This window comes from Xenopus laevis, chromosome 1L, assembly GCF_017654675.1.
Source record: "Xenopus laevis strain J_2021 chromosome 1L, Xenopus_laevis_v10.1, whole genome shotgun sequence".
Lineage (NCBI taxonomy): Eukaryota > Metazoa > Chordata > Amphibia > Anura > Pipidae > Xenopus > Xenopus laevis.
In genome coordinates this window covers 232,653,038-232,670,012 of record NC_054371.1, presented here as the reverse complement: position 1 = coordinate 232,670,012, position 16,975 = coordinate 232,653,038, and the positions used below count along the sequence as shown (strand labels likewise).

General features: G+C 47.6%; 1 protein-coding gene across 3 annotated transcripts in view; it reads right to left on the bottom strand.

Annotated features, from left to right (window-relative positions):
• The window catches only part of LOC108719209 (AT-rich interactive domain-containing protein 3A), a 56,137-nt gene that overhangs the window by 19,023 nt on the left and 20,139 nt on the right, over window positions 1–16,975 (bottom strand). For all 3 annotated transcript variants that reach the window (XM_018267929.2, XM_018267938.2, XM_018267921.2), the window contains exon 3: window positions 2,321–2,393. In XM_018267929.2, coding sequence (XP_018123418.1) covers window positions 2,321–2,393 — 73 coding nt within the window. The remainder of the gene's footprint in view (window positions 1–2,320; window positions 2,394–16,975) is intronic.

Genomic DNA, 16,975 nt, shown 5'->3' with positions numbered 1-16,975 from the left:
GCAGCCTTGTGTCTTTATATGGTCACAGAACAACCCCTCAGTGACTTCTAATATCCTTATCATTTACAGTAGGGGGTACATTATCCCTTATAATATATGAGTGATACTCAGAGTTCCCTGTATAATGGTCACTTCTAATATCCTTATAATTGTCAGTAGGGGGTACAGTGGCATTTCCATTTTACTGTTAATTAGCAGAACATTAACCCCTGCCTGATATGGTTATCGAGCTGCATGTTCATTAATTCAGACACGGCCGTTAATAAATGGGTGAGCGCATCTCCCGTCTCTCTAATTGTTCCAGGCGGGGGTGGGGGGGAAGCGGAGGCATCGGGGGATGAGGGAGGTCACAGGTTAAATCTTTTATTGACGAGTCTATGGCGCTAATTATTCACCTCGAGCTCGTTACAAAAAGCTGCAGTTGATTTCTGGTCAATAAGTGGCACTGGGAGTATTTCTCATTGGAGCAGCAGCAGATTAAAGGCAAAGCTAATTATCAGGGAGGAAGCGGAGTATTTCTAACAGTGATGTGGAATAAAGATTAGTGTGTTGGGCCCCTGTCTGAGGTAGGGGCCACTATACAGTCACTGACATACACAGCGGAAAGCTCTCTCTCTCTCTATATAGTATATAAGCTCTGCCCTCACACTGCAGTTTTGGGTTTATCTTGGGGTCACCCAATACCTGCCAGACAAACCAGTAAGTGCCATAATTGTGATTGTGTAACCTGGGCAGAAACCATAGCAACCAAGTCCTGGGTTGTGTCCCAGTGCCCAATAAGTCGCCACACTGTACAGACAATAAACACTCTCCTAATAGGCAGGTCCTCTGGCCCCACCCCTCGTATTTGATTGACAGAGAAGCAATTGGCATTCCCCAATGCACGGCATGTGCACCCCAATCTCCCACTCTGCCCTTTACATTGGCACAAATTGGAATATTCTGACACACACACTGGCATATACTGGCACATACAGACACACCATGGAAAAACATGAATAGTTGTACTGACTCTTGCACACAACAAACTGGATTTACTTACACCAACACACTGTGCTTATAACAAGGTTACACATATATAGAAACTTATCACCCTGCTATAGTTCCAGGGGTACCCAGGGTACAAATAATCACTCACCCCAAATCTCCCCCTAACTGACCTTCAGACTGGGCCCCTTAGCTCATAACAAGGTTACAGATATATAGAAACATTGGGGTGTCACCCTGCTATAGTTCCAGGGGTACCCAGGGTACAAATAAGCACTCACCCCAAATCTCCCCCTAATTGACCTTCAGACTGGGCCCCCTTAGCTCATAACAAGGTTACAGATATATAGAAACATTGGGGTAACAGTCACCCTGCTATAGTTCCAGGGGTACCCAGGGCACAAATAAACACTCACCCCAAATCTCCCCCTAACTGGCCTTCAGACTGGGCCCCCTTAGCTCATAACAAGGTTACAGATATATAGAAACATTGGGGTGTCACCCTGCTATAGTTCCAGGGGTACCCAGGGTACAAATAAGCACTTACCCCAAATCTCCCCCTAACTGACCTTTAGACTGGGCCCCCTTAGCTCATAACAAGGTTACAGATATATAGAAACATTGGGGTACAGTCACCCTGCTATAGTTCCAGGGGTACCCAGGGTACAAAAAAGGACTTACCCCAAATCTCCCCCTAACTGACCTTCAGACTGGGCCCCTTAGCTCATAACAAGGTTACAGATATATAGAAACATTGGGGTGTTACCCTGCTATAGTTCCAGGGGTACCCAGGGCACAAATAAACACTCACCCCAAATCTCCCCCTAACTGACCTTCAGACTGGGCCCCCTTAGCTCATAACAAGGTTACAGATATATAGAAACATTGGGGTAACAGTCATATGGTAAATATTGGGTGATGTTACCCCAAGTTCACACCAGGTAAATTCTGACATCATTCCCATGGGTTTGGTACCAGGAGACCCCTAGAAATCCCATTATTATGATGATACAATTGTGCAAGTGCAGAAGAAAATAAATGATACGGCTGCGCCTCACTTAGGAAGGATGTTGGGGTCACAGGCAATCAGTGAGGGGCGACACATGGGGGAGAGGACTGAATAAAATTATTGGTGGGATATTTCCCCTTTTATATCACACAGACACAGTATTGGGGTTCCTATCAATGTGAGGAATGAGCTGTGTGTAACAATAATACAAGTATATTTATATCTGGCAGGTCAAACAGTGGGGGGGGGGGATTAGGAAGTGTCAGACATTCTCAAAGGGCCACAATGAGTCCGTTGGCTCTTTCCCAGGGGCCCGGCACGTACCTCTCTTTTGCATGAAGCTGAACAAATCGTCCAAGAATTCCTTGCGCTTGGGGTCCTCGTCGAGCTCGTAGAGCTGCAGAATAAAGCACACGAGGGGTTAAATGGGTTATTTCCCAGGGGCACCATTAAAACATAATAAAGAAGTGTAATTGTCGCTCCAGCAGTTCAGCGAGGGCTTCAGGGTGGAATAAAGGGGAGCAAAGCGGCATTAGAGGGGCAGGGTATCACCCCAATACTGTAAATAACAACTGTCACATTATGTCTCAGGGAGCCCCTCTTGTGCCAGTGATAGAGACGACACTATATGGGGGTTCTGATTGACTGGCATGGGACATCCACATCACTGGCACATTCACTAAAGGCCACATTAACCCATTGACTGATCTATAGAAGGAGTCTAGTCATGTGTCACAGCTGCAGAAGTGGCCAAATACCCTGCCTGGGAGCAAGTTCTCATTAATACTACTACTACTACTACTACTACTACTAATAATAATAATAATAATAATAATAAGGTTATAAAAGTTTGAACATATTTCTGTGGTTTTTTTCAGTTCTTACAGTTTTGCTAATGAAGGTCAGTTGCCCTTTAAGCTGTGAGTCTCTCTTTTCCCACGGGACCTCCTTATCTAAATTGTTACAATTACTTATTTGCTTATCTAGATACATTTGAATTGTTACAAAAGTATCTTTTCTTCTGTTGTGGCTGTTCTGGTCTCTCTGCCAAAAGCCAATTAAGTTAGAAACGTTGTTTCTTTTTCTGGCTGTTCAGCGCAGAGAAAAACTGGACTTTCCAGTACAAACGAGGGACTGCGGGTTGAGCTGTCAAAAGTGGGACTGACCTGAAAACGGGACAGTTGGGAGGAATTGTGCAGCAGCAGAACCCCTAAATGCCTCATTATCTGACATCCCCGGGGGAGACCATATCCCTAGTGTGTGGGGGGGAGAGCTGTGATGGCAGCAGCACTCGCAGTGCAAATGTCTGTGTAATCCCCGGCTACACCAGCTCTGGCCACTGGGGGCACTGCAAGACCAGAGTGGGATCAGCAAGAAGCAACATGGCAGCCCCACACTGACACATCCTTGAGACTTTAGATAATTAATATACACTAATTAACCATTTCATTACTGTGACAATTCTCTGAGGACCTGCATTGCCCCTGGGTTTCAGCATTAAAGGGCAACTTAGCCGACATTAATGTTCTGTACCACCTCAATAGGGCAAAGTCCCAGCAGGCGGGAGAGACGTTGGGGCCCCCCTACCAACCAAAACAACTGCCCAAGGGCCACACTGGAGGCGGAGTCAATAATCACTTGCCAGTCATTAGCCACGTGCCCAACACACAGAAACAGAGGGGCCAATGGCACGAGGGGCTTCATTAGACAAATAATCACTAATGAGGGGCTCCTGGGGAGGATTGGGGGCCCAGGACATCATATGTGGCCATTGCTTGAGACTGTTCTTTGAATCTCAAAGTGAAATGATGGGAAGTGCCCCCCCCCAGAGAATCAGGTTTATTGGCCCCTCCCCCGCGCCAGGCTCCTAAATGACTAAATGACTGCTCTTATTTAGGGAAATAAAAGAGAATATTTACTGACACTCCTTCCAGCCTTGTTGGGACAGCTGTTAAATTCCTTCCTGGTCTCTCCCCCCCTTCTGTCTCCTGTTCATCCCCCCCCCATCACTGAGACACGTTCCTCTGCCACATTAACCTCACTACATCCATATGATTGGCTGAGAGGGGATGCTGGGAGCTGTAGTTCAGCAACATAAGGGGTGTGTCACCAAGTCTGCCCCTCCCCCCCTGTAAAGCCCCAAAACTCTGGGAAGATGACCCGTACCCCAAACTTATACTGGGCACCCCCAAATCATTTAGAAACCCCTTAAACGGTGGCAATAAGACATATTTACTATATAGTAAAGATCAAGGGGTTATTTATCAAACCTTCAATGTTTCTAGTTGGGCTTTTTGGGGCAAAAACTCACATTTTTCAAGACTCAAAACCCTGATACCCTGTGATGGTCCAGTATTAGTCAATGGGAGAGACACCAATCTCAATGCAAAGTTATCGTCAAGTAGCCCAAAAATCCAACCTTTTTGGACAAAAAACCCCCCTTTCCCTCAATTTTATCGAGTTTTTTTCGCGATCCGATTAAATTGAGTTTTTTTCATTAATAAATAAGATAAATTAGGCATGGGAGTTTCGTAGAGATTTTTTATTAATATTATGAGATAAATTCGGATTTTATTAAATAACCCCCCTCTACATCCTGCGACCCCCCTCTCCAGCGTGTAATAATAACTAGCCAAACAGTAAGAGATGTTTAACCCCTTGTAGGGTGTGGGGAAATCTCACAGCAAAGAGGAAATCTATTGTCTGACTGTGACTGACCTGCACTGCTCAAACACTTCTTCTAGTACTGATAATATGTAGCAGTGAGCAGTGCGGGTGTCACACAGTGAATTCTGTAGGTTCATATTGTGGGTGCCCAAACCTCACACTGGGATGGTGCCCATAAACCCCGAGACACTGGAGAGTGGCACATACCAACACTCTGGTGCCAATTCCACTCCAACCCCAGAAACTCACATGTTCCATTGGCCTCAGTGAGGAATCATCAGATTTATCATTTACAACTGGCACCGGCCTCACTATGTCACTATGTGGGTCAATTCTCTACATGTGACTCGCTGGCCCAGTGGCCCTTCACTGCTTATAACTGTCACCCAATCACAGAGCCCACAGGGTCTTTTCCAATTTCTTCCTCCTGAAGCAGACGTATCGACCAGCACAGAATAGGTTAATCCAAACACAATTCATAATTTATTTGCCTTTGTTATTTTAACAGTCCCCTCCGGCACAAACTCCCCCGGTCTGGCACCAACTACTCCACAAATTGCACCTACTAATTATTTACCCATAGCCGGGAAGTGACTATATGAGAAAGCTCAATGGGATTCCATGTTACACGAATGATTGGCAGGAGAGAGTAGGGATAGTCGCAGAGAAGAAGATGGGATTCCTTGTTACATGTATGGTTGGGGATAGAGAAGAAGTAGAGATAATTGTAGAGAAGATGGTCGGATTCCATGTTACACGTATCATTGGCAGGAGAAGAAATAAAGATAGTCAGAGAGAAGATGGTGGGATTCCATGTAACATGTATGGTTGGCAGGAGAAGAAGTAGGGATAGTTGGAGAGAAGATGGTGGGATTCCATGTAACATGTATGGTTGGCAGGAGAAGAAGTAGGGATAGTTTGAGAGAAGATGGTGGGATTCCATGTTACATGTATGGTTGGCAGGAAAGAGTAGGGATAGTCAGAGAGATGATGGTGGGATTCCATATTACACGTATGGTTGACCGGAGAGGAAATAGAGATAGTCAGAGAGAAGATGGTGGGATTCCATGTAACATGTATGGTTGGCAGGAGAAGAAGTAGGGATAGTTGGAGAGAAGATGGTGGGATTCCATGTTACATGTATGGTTGGCAGGAGAAGAAGTAAGTATAGTTGGAGAGAAGATGGTGGGATTCCATCTTACATGTATGGTTGGCAGGAGAGGGTAGGGATAGTTGTAGAGAAGAAGGTGGGATTCCATGTTACACGTATGGTTGGCAGGAGAAGAAGTAGAGATAGTCGGAGCAGAGAACACTCCGTTATTCCGTGTTATGTAAGAATGACGGAGTGGCTGCCCCAGGACATGGATGTCCCCAGCATGAACCTTGGACGGGCTCCAGAGCTGCTTCTACAAGGTCTTCCCTCCCGTGTTATGGAGAAGATCCAAGAACCACAGACTTGGCAGGTCTCCCTCATACAACAGACACGGAAATGTCTCACAGTGTCGTTGCCTCACAACCAGATCTGTTTCACACCAAGCGGAAACCCCAACTTCATGATTCTGATTAATATGTGGCTTTTATGGTGGTCATGTGACCAGTGAAGTCTGTAATGAATAACAATACAAGACTTATACCCCGCCCCCACGCTCTTCTCTTGCTTCTGATTGGCTGAGATCTTCATTCATTCATTATTTGTGTAGTTCCATTGTGTAACCATTCAGTGTTCCATGTCAACTTCCCCTACTGGGCTCAGTATCACATAATTGCCCCCAAAATTACTTACCCCCACCCCACAGTCATTCTCTTGGTGCCCACAACTCCCACACACCCCGTCCCTTGCAATGTCCCACCTCTAAACATCAACCACCAAACTTCCAGTTTCACTTGGCCCCACCAACTCCCTGTGTATCGTCATCCCCCCCAGGTCCCCCAGAATGACAGTTGCAGGGTGACTTAGACGTATCACATGGTGAGAAAAGAAAGGGGGATAAGTTGTGCCAATAGCCCTATGTTATGCCACAGATAATTGTGCCAGCCAGGAAACCTACCCAGAATTCCTGGAGTGGCACCACCAAACTGTCATTTCCCCCCATCCAACCAACTTGCTTAATAATTATAAATATCAGCTGATGCCTTGTGCCATTGCTTCTGCATCTTTGTGCCAACACCAGCGGGCATCACTTCACCCACTAGTAAAATGCCCACTTGTGTCACCATTGCAGAAATGACATTGTTAATCTGACAGTTGGTACAGAGGAGCCAAGAGATTGATCTGAACTGGTCGTACCCAATCTGAACTGGGCATTGTGTCATATCCTTGGCTGTGCCCACTCCAGGCTGCAGAACCCTGACCTTCTGGGTCCCCAACAAATAGAAAGGTATGTTACATGTTTGATGCCAGTGTAAGTAAGTGAGAAGGCGCCAGCAGGGCTGTTACCCTTAGTTATAATAAGCTGCCCCCAGATACACACACAGGCTGCAGGACTGTGTCACTATACATATCAGCTTTTAGGGACCCCTGCCCCCCTGGTGAGAGGGGGGGAGAGAGACTCCAATGGCTTCTGTGAGAGCGGGGCCACATGTCAAGGGCCCCTCAGAGCAAGTGTTCCATGTAGAGGGGACCCCACTGATTTATCCTGTAATTCTGTGAGTGGCACCCAGCAAGCTCCCGCCTGTTTATCAGGGGACGAGGGGCACCCCGACTTGCAGAGCAGTTCCAGGAATGAGAAGCTACTGGGACTGACAGCTCCATAGACCCAAATCCCACCCAAACCAGAATTCTGCTGCAGTAGGAGCTGACATTCTAAAGGGCAAGTATATAAACTCAGCATGCCATACAAAGTCAGACAACTTTTTGGAGTTTCTTGGCCTATATTTAATCTGGTTGCTAAACCACAGCAACTATAAAACAAATTGATTGTTGGACTAGATGTATTATTTTTATCCTACGGATTTAGCATTTTTTTTTGCCATTATTTAGATGTGACCCCATTTTCTTTGTCATTTGGACTATGGTGTGGTTGCTAGGGTAGGTAGCAACCAGACAGAAGGGACAGGGTGTCTCCCTTTTTCAGCCTGAGCTGCTGCGCAACTACAAATACATGCAGGTCACAGTCTGAATGACACGGTGTTGCTGAACTTGCTCCTCGTCATACTGCACATGAACTGTAGGGTTAACTTCCCCTTTAGAAATGACACAGAGACAGGATCATTCTGCATATCTGTCCCAGGTAATAAACATATAATTATCTCCCTTTAATCTCATGTACGTGGGAGAGTCCTGGGGGCACATTGGCCAATCCTGTCCTCCATCTGCCCCCCCCCCTGTTATTACACGACCTGCTTCTCCTTAATAATTTACTACTTCTACTGCCCCAATTACAATTACAGCCAGTCTGTGCCTTTGTTTGCTGACACTTTATGACTGGGCCCCGAGGCACAGGAGGGGCCACACTGAATGAAAAGGAGTCACATGTCAGGGACAATTCCGGGAGATGAGACTCTGGTGTAAAGGCCGGGGGGGGGTTTATAGCACTTCTAATTGCTACCCCCATATCGAACAACATGAAATCCTTCCTGACTATCAACAATCTGACCAGTATCTTGATCAGTACTGAGTATGACTTGTTATAAAGCATCCGACCCTTCCTTGTATCTCATTGGCTCCCTCCTGTCTGCTGGGAGGAGCTACTGGTGAATAAAGCATCCGACCCTTCCTTGTACCTATCTAATGTATCAGCCTGTACCACTGATTCACTTCCCAGCTCTCCCTGTAACACCCCTTTCCCTCCTCTAATCTCATTGGCTCCCTCCTGTCTGCTGGGAGGAGCTACTGGTGAATAAAGCATCCGACCCTTCCTTGTACCTATCTAATGTATCAGCCTGTACCACTGATTCACTTCCCAGCTCTCCCTGTAACACCCCTTTCCCTCCTCATTGGCTCCCTCCTGTCTGCTGGGAGGAGCTACTGGTGAATAAAGCATCCGACCCTTCCTTATACCTATCTAATGTATCAGCCTGTACCCCTGATTCACTTCCCAGCTCTCCCTGTAACACCCCTTTCCCTCCTCTAATCTCATTGGCTCCCTCCTGTCTGCTGGGAGGAGCTACTGGTGAATAAAGCATCCGACTCTTCCTTGTACCTATCTAATGTATCAGCCTGTACCCCTGATTCACTTCCCAGCTCTCCCTGTAACACCCCTTTCCCTCCTCTAATCTCATTGGCTCCCTCCTGTCTGCTGGGAGGAGCTACTGGTGAATAAAGCATCCGGCCCTTCCTTATACCTATCTAATGTATCAGCCAGTACAGATGCTTCACAGAGCCCATACACTGGCCAATTAAATATCAACTCGGTGTGGAGGGATCAGGTGAGAGGGGCTGCTGTTAGTTGCCAGTCCTGCCCTGAGAATTGAGCTTGGGTTCTCTGTGGGCATCAGAGAAGTGCCAGGTCCTATTTAAATCCCAGTCAGGACATGGCTATTGCCCTGGTGCTTGTGCCCAGCATGAGTGGGTTTGGGCTGAGGAATACGGAAGGGGCACAGCTGGTTCCAACGGACTCAGTTTCTGGTGTAAGAAATATAAAACCGAGTCATTTCCTTCTCTGATTTGTCGTGCGTTGCACAATCGTTTCCTCATCCTCGTGTGTAACACACTGTGACACTGGATCATAAATCATTGGAGACACTGAATTTTGTATGATAGTGGCGCGGGCACGTTGGCTCCAGGGCATCAGTTCAACCGGGTATCAGGTGACATCCCATGGGGAAAGCTGAAACTCACACCTGTGTCGCCCACATTGAGCTTGGGTTTCACCAAAATAACCCCCTGCTTTGGTAAAGATGCACTGTGCAACCCCCTGAGGTGCCCCCTATCCCAAACTGATATACCTGTGCTTGCCCAAACACCTGAGGTGCTCCCCTATCCCAAACTGATATACCTGTGCTTGCCCAAACACCTGTGCCCCCCTATCCCAAACTGATATACCTGTGCTTGCCCAAACACCTGTGCCCCCCTATCCCAAACTGATATACCTGTGCTTGCCCAAACACCTGTGCCCACCCTATACCAAACTGATATACCTGTGCTTGCCCAAACACCTGAGGTGCCCCCCTATCCCAAACCATTAGGGCCATTGAGTGTAACTGCTCACTCTGATGCCCCACTCTGTGCCGGGGGTTAATCCCACTCAAAGAATTAGAGGGATGGCAGGGGTGGGTTTATGGGGTGCCAGTCCTCTTTGGGGTCACTCCTGGGGCCACTCGTGCTTCTTCCTCTTAATGGAGATGAGTCTGTGACTCGTGGCCTTCAGGAGTCTCCTGTGTCCTTGTTAATAAACTGCAGGAAGCGCAGGATCAATAACTTGCGAGTGCTGACGTGTGATATTCATATGGCATCTCCCGCTATTAATGCAACCGCACACTCCCGGGACCCCAGAGACACCCTCCCGTGGATCATTGCACCTCAGCTATAGGCTTTTACTTGTACTTAGCCCACCACAACCTCAACTCCCAGTGTTCCATCAACTCCCAGCATCCCTCAGCTCTGAGTATCACACTACTACTACACTACTACTATATTGTCTATGAGCCGAGTATCTCACTACTCCTCCCATCCTTCAGCTCTGAGTATTGTATTACTGCCAACATTTCTCAACTCCCAATATCCTTCAGCTCTGAGTATTGTACTACTGCCAACATTTCTCAACTCCCAGCATCCTTCAGCTCTGAGTATTGTACTACTGCCAACATTTCTCAACTCCCAATATCCTTCAGCTCTAAATATTGTACTACTGTCAACATTTCTCAACTCCCAGCATCCTTCAGCTCTAAATATTGTACTACTGTCAACATTTCTCAACTCCCAGCATCCTTCAGCTCTGAGTATTGTACTACTGTCAACATTTCTCAACTCCCAGCATCCTTCAGCTCTGAGTATTGTATTACTGCCAACATTTCTCAACTCCCAATATCCTTCAGCTCTAAGTATTGTACTACTTTCAACATTTCTCAACTCCCAGCATCCTTGAGCTCTGAGTATTGTATTACTGCCAACATTTGTCAACTCCCAATATCCTTCAGCTCTAAATATTGTACTACTGTCAACATTTCTCAACTCCCAATATCCTTCAGCTCTGAGTATTGTACTACTGCCAACATTTCTCAACTCCCAGCATCCTTCAGCTCTGAGTATTGTACTACTGCCAACATTTCTCAACTCCCAATATCCTTCAGCTCTAAATATTGTACTACTGTCAACATTTCTCAACTCCCAGCATCCTTCAGCTCTAAATATTGTACTACTGTCAACATTTCTCAACTCCCAGCATCCTTCAGCTCTGAGTATTGTACTACTGTCAACATTTCTCAACTCCCAGCATCCTTCAGCTCTGAGTATTGTACTACTGTCAACATTTCTCAACTCCCAGCATCCTTCAGCTCTGAGTATTGTATTACTGCCAACATTTGTCAACTCCCAATATCCTTCAGCTCTAAATATTGTACTACTGTCAACATTTCTCAACTCTCAGCATCCTTCAGCTCTGAGTATTGTACTACTGTCAACATTTCTCAACTCCCAGCATCCTTCAGCTCTGAGTATTGTACTACTGTCAACATTTCTCAACTCTCAGCATCCTTCAGCTCTAAATATTGTACTACTGTCAACATTTCTCAACTCCCAGCATCCTTCAGCTCTGAGTATTGTACTACTGTCAACATTTCTCAACTCCCAGCATCCTTCAGCTCTGAGTATTGTATTACTGCCAACATTTCTCAACTCCCAGCATCCTTCAGCTCTAAGTATTGTACTACTGTCAACATTTCTCAACTCCCAACATCCTTCAGCTCTGAGTATTGTACTACTGCCAACATTTCTCAACTCCCAACGTCCTTTGGATCTGAGTATTGTACTACTGCCAACATTTCTCAACTCCCAACGTCCTTTGGATCTGAGTATTGTACTACTGCCAACATTTCTCAACTCCCAACATCCTTCAGCTCTGAGTATTGTACTACTGCCAACATTTCTCAACTCCCAACGTCCTTTGGATCTGAGTATTGTACTACTGCCAACATTTCTCAACTCCCAACATCCTTCAGCTCTGAGTATTGTATTACTGCCAACATTTCTCAACTCCCAATATCCTTCAGCTCTAAGTATTGTACTACTTTCAACATTTCTCAACTCCCAGCATCCTTGAGCTCTGAGTATTGTATTACTGCCAACATTTGTCAACTCCCAATATCCTTCAGCTCTAAATATTGTACTACTGTCAACATTTCTCAACTCCCAATATCCTTCAGCTCTGAGTATTGTACTACTGCCAACATTTCTCAACTCCCAGCATCCTTCAGCTCTAAATATTGTACTACTGTCAACATTTCTCAACTCCCAGCATCCTTCAGCTCTAAATATTGTACTACTGTCAACATTTCTCAACTCCCAGCATCCTTCAGCTCTGAGTATTGTACTACTGTCAACATTTCTCAACTCCCAGCATCCTTCAGCTCTGAGTATTGTATTACTGCCAACATTTCTCAACTCCCAGCATCCTTCAGCTCTAAGTATTGTACTACTGTCAACATTTGTCAACTCCCAACATCCTTCAGCTCTGAGTATTGTATTACTGCCAACATTTCTCAACTCCCAGCATCCTTCAGCTCTAAGTATTGTACTACTGTCAACATTTCTCAACTCCCAACATCCTTCAGCTCTGAGTATTGTACTACTGCCAACATTTCTCAACTCCCAACGTCCTTTGGATCTGAGTATTGTACTACAGCCAATACTTCTCAACTCCCTGCATCCTTCGGAGTATCTCAGAAGCAGAATATTTGCTAGATGTTCCCCAGAAGAGGTTGGTACAATACTGGCAGTTGGTCATACAAACAGTCAAACACCCCCTGTCACATACAGAGAAGTCCTGAGTCAGTCAGGCCCCGGGGCCAGTTCACGTTCTGTGACTCTCAGCTACTGGGACCAGTAACAGTCACACAGGCTCAGGGTGCAGGATAATAGGGGGGGGGGGGGGGTGCAGGCTTGACGCATCTGTTTTTGACATTCTTTGACCCCCCCCAGGCTCTGTTCTATTTCTCTCCTATAAACCCAGGAATGTCCCGTTCTCTGGTCTGGAATTAACCCCTGCTTGCCCGGGGCCGCCTCCTTAGCTCAGGGATCTGAGGAACTCTCCACCTTCCAGCACAGAACAGGTTAAAACGCTGATTTTCATTTTGGGGGTGTGGACTGAATGAAACACAAACAGGTGAGAAGGTAAAACTGTGACCCCCCCATTAACCCCTGACCTTACCTACGTGCAGACAGGGTTAAAGGTCACCTTTCAAGTGGGAGACTATGGGGTTGTCTCTTTCTTTTCCCTTGGATCTTCCCACCTACCAGCCCCCCCCCCCCCCCGGGACCCACCTTCTCATTGATCTAAACAGTATCAGGGAATAAATATGTTACTTAGTATTTTGGGCAGAATGAGTGCGGGGGGGGGGCCTCAGTAGAAGCCCCCAGGACTAGACTGCTCTGTGGCCTTTATTCTGGGGGGGCCGTGCTGCAGCCTGTAGTGCAATAAGTATGTGCCAGTGCTACGCTGAGGGAAGGCAACTAAGGGGTTATCCCTGGGGAGGGGTTAAATTGATTGAATGAGTCTCAGACACTTGTCCTCATATCAGCACAGTCAGTGTCCCACCCACGGGTGCCCCCAGCACAATACAGAACAAACAGCAGAGATAAGATTGGGACAGAGAATTCCTTAAAGGGCCAGCAGCAGGTAGAGCAGAATAAAGTCACTGCTAGTAATGTTCCCGTGGCATTAGTATTTGCCCCCCCACCAGTCACACAGCGCCAATAGCCCTGGCACCCCAGGCTAGCACCTGCAAGGGTTAATAATGTCCTATCAATAAATCAATGGGGATTAGTCGAGGTATCTGTCACACATACAAAGGATTAGCACAGTGGCTAGATTGTAAGCTCACTGGGGCAGGGGCTGATGTGTACATGCCAGTGCTATATAATAATAATAATACTCAGGATACAAGGATTGCTGTTGGCACTAACACCCACAGAATAACTAAGTGGGGGGCACTTGCACCCAATCACCCTGTTTGTACCCCGTCATCTGATCAGCAGTGAATGTTTATTCTGGAACATGTGAGGCTCTAGGGCCCAGGGCCACACACTGCGTTGCCTCCTATTATCTTGCTTATAATTTCATTACCTCCCTGGCACCCGTCCCCCTCACCCACATCAGCCCATTGCCACAAGCTGGCGCTGCCCCGGGAGGCAGATTTGGGTCAGTAATGGAGCGAGTGCTGCGGGGAGAAGGGCAAAGTCACCGCTCATATCTGCACCAATTACTAATTCTCACTTTATACAGAACACTATGTACCAGCCCAGGGGCAAAGTCCAACCCCCCAACTGTAATCAGTTCATCAGCTCTATATATATATATATATATATATATATATATATATATATATATATATATATATATATATATATATACTGCATCAACTCCCTGCCTCCACTAACCCTTGCACTGCCACCAACTCCCTGTACCCATGCACTGCCACCAACTCCCTGCACCCATGCACTTACCCTTGCACTGACACCAACTCCCAGTACCCATGCACTAACCCTTGCACTGCCACCAACTCCCTGTACCCATGCACTAACCCTTGCACTGACACCAACTCCCAGTACCCATGCACTAACCCTTGCACTGCCACCAACTCCCTGTACCCATGCACTAACCCTTGCACTGCCACCAACTCCCTGTACCCATGCAATAACCCTTGCACTGACACCAACTCCCTGTACCCATGCACTAACCCTTGCACTGCCACCAACTCCCTGTACCCATGCACTAACCCTTGCACTGCCACCAACTCCCTGTACCCATGCACTAACCCTTGCACTGCCACCAACTCCCTGTACCCATGCACTAACCCTTGCACTGCCACCAACTCCCTGTACCCATGCACTAACCCTTGCACTGCCACCAACTCCCTGTACCCATGCACTTACCCTTGCACTGCCACCAACTCCCTCTACCCATGCACTAACCCTTGCACTGCCACCAACTCCCTGTACCCATGCACTAACCCTTGCACTGCCACCAACTCCCTGTACCCATGCACTTACCCTTGCACTGCCACCAACTCCCTCTACCCATGCACTAACCCTTGCACTGCCACCAACTCCCTGTACCCATGCACTAACCCTTGCACTGCCACCAACTCCCTGTACCCATGCACTAACCCTTGCACTGCCACCAACTCCCTGTACCCATGCACTTACCCTTGCACTGCCACCAACTCCCTCTACCCATGCACTAACCCTTGCACTGCCACCAACTCCCTGTACCCATGCACTAACCCTTGCACTGCCACCAACTCCCTGTACCCATGCACTAACCCTTGCACTGCCACCAACTCCCTGTACCCATGCACTAACCCTTGCACTGCCACCAACTCCCTGTACCCATGCACTTACCCTTGCACTGCCACCAACTCCCTGTACCCATGCACTAACCCTTGCACTGCCACCAACTCCCTGTACCCATGCACTAACCCTTGCACTGCCACCAACTCCCTGTACCCATGCACTAACCCTTGCACTACAGTATATCCACACATCCAGTTTTTATGCCACTAGGCCTGGGTATGTTCATTCCATCCTGCAGTGCAAGGGTTACAGCTCATTAAAATCCTCCTGGGAAAGAATGGCAGGTATCTGGCCCCACCCCCATTGGGGTGACGAGGATCTGACGACCTTGTGTTCTTGTCCTGTAACGTGAGTGTCAGAATTCAGCCCAAACCCATAAACATTTAATGACTGGGAAACCTGATTCTCTAGTTAATAAGTTAATGTTTACATTATCCGCCAGCGCTATTAACTGTCATATAATGAACCCAAAGCCTCCATGAAGGACACGGGCACATGAAGGGCACTGGCTCCTTCCCCAAGGGGGAGTGCAATGGATTGCAAGCTCTGCTGCCAACTACTCCTGCACAGAGGATCACTTTGGCACCATCAGTTTTTGTGGCTTTTGAGTGGGACCCCCAGCTAATTCTACGAGGGGTTCATTGGGTTGGGGAAGTCGCTACTCATTCACTCCCCTGAACTCCTTGTGCCAACGTCTAGCAATCATCAAATTGCCCACAGTGGGTGTGTCTGTGGGCACAGGGTACCTCATTGTAATGGGTAGAAGTGTGTCTGTGGGCACAGTGCTTGTAGCAGGGAGCACCCCTTTCATTATAAAGCAAATTGGTAATTACTAAAAGTCTCCCTAATAATGGCAATGTGGGTGCAAGTGATTATTGGAAGGAGGGGCCCATTTGTTCCCTCAAAACATTCGCTACTAAATAAAACTCCTCCCCCATCTCTGCACATAAATTCTGCACAAGGTTTAATATTTAACCCAATTCTATAGGTTTTCCTGCAGATTATTACCCTCCAGACATGGCAGAAGGGCCGGGCAAGGGGGGACTCATCTCATCTGCCTCTGGGTCACATGATTAGGAGCCCCGGGAGAATGGCAGGGTCCCCTCGCCCCACGACACCCCTGTACCCCCCTATGAATGAGATGCAAGTGGCACTAATGATTGGCATCTCAGTGGCAGACTCGGGGGCGCTCTACACCACAGGGCTCATTACTATAGGGGTGACCAGTCATAAAGCAGTGAGATGTGCCCGGGCCATTGGGCTAGTGACATATATGGGCCGTTAATGTGGGTGTCACAGTTGGGCTTTCCCAGACCCGTCCGACTACAAATCTTTTGTGCTGCCAGAAAGTCTGTATTGTGCTCAGAGCGTGGCCCCCATCAGACTCCAGCTCAGCAGGAGGGGGCAGCACAATGGGGGGATTAGGGCCCTATTTATGCTGCACCCGTCAGGCTGGGGCCCTATTCATGCTGCACCCGTCAGACTGGGGCCCTATTCATGCTGCACCCATCAGGCTGGGGCCCTATTCATGCTGCACCCGTCAGACTGGGGCCCTATTCATGCTGCACCCGTCAGGCTGGGGCCCTATTCATGCTGCACCCGTCAGGCTGGGGCCCTATTCATGCTGCACCCGTCAGACTGGGGCCCTATTTATGCTGCACCCGTCAGGCTGGGGCCCTATTTATGCTGCACCCGTCAGGCTGGGGCCCTATTTATGCTGCACCCATTAGCAGCTCCTGGTTACAGTTACTGTGTTGGTGCTGAGTGCGGCACAAAGCCGATGCCCTCGAGGCTACAACAGACTGCAGGGCTGCTCATTACATGTAGAGCTACACGCGTGTTCCCTGAGCAAACAGACATCT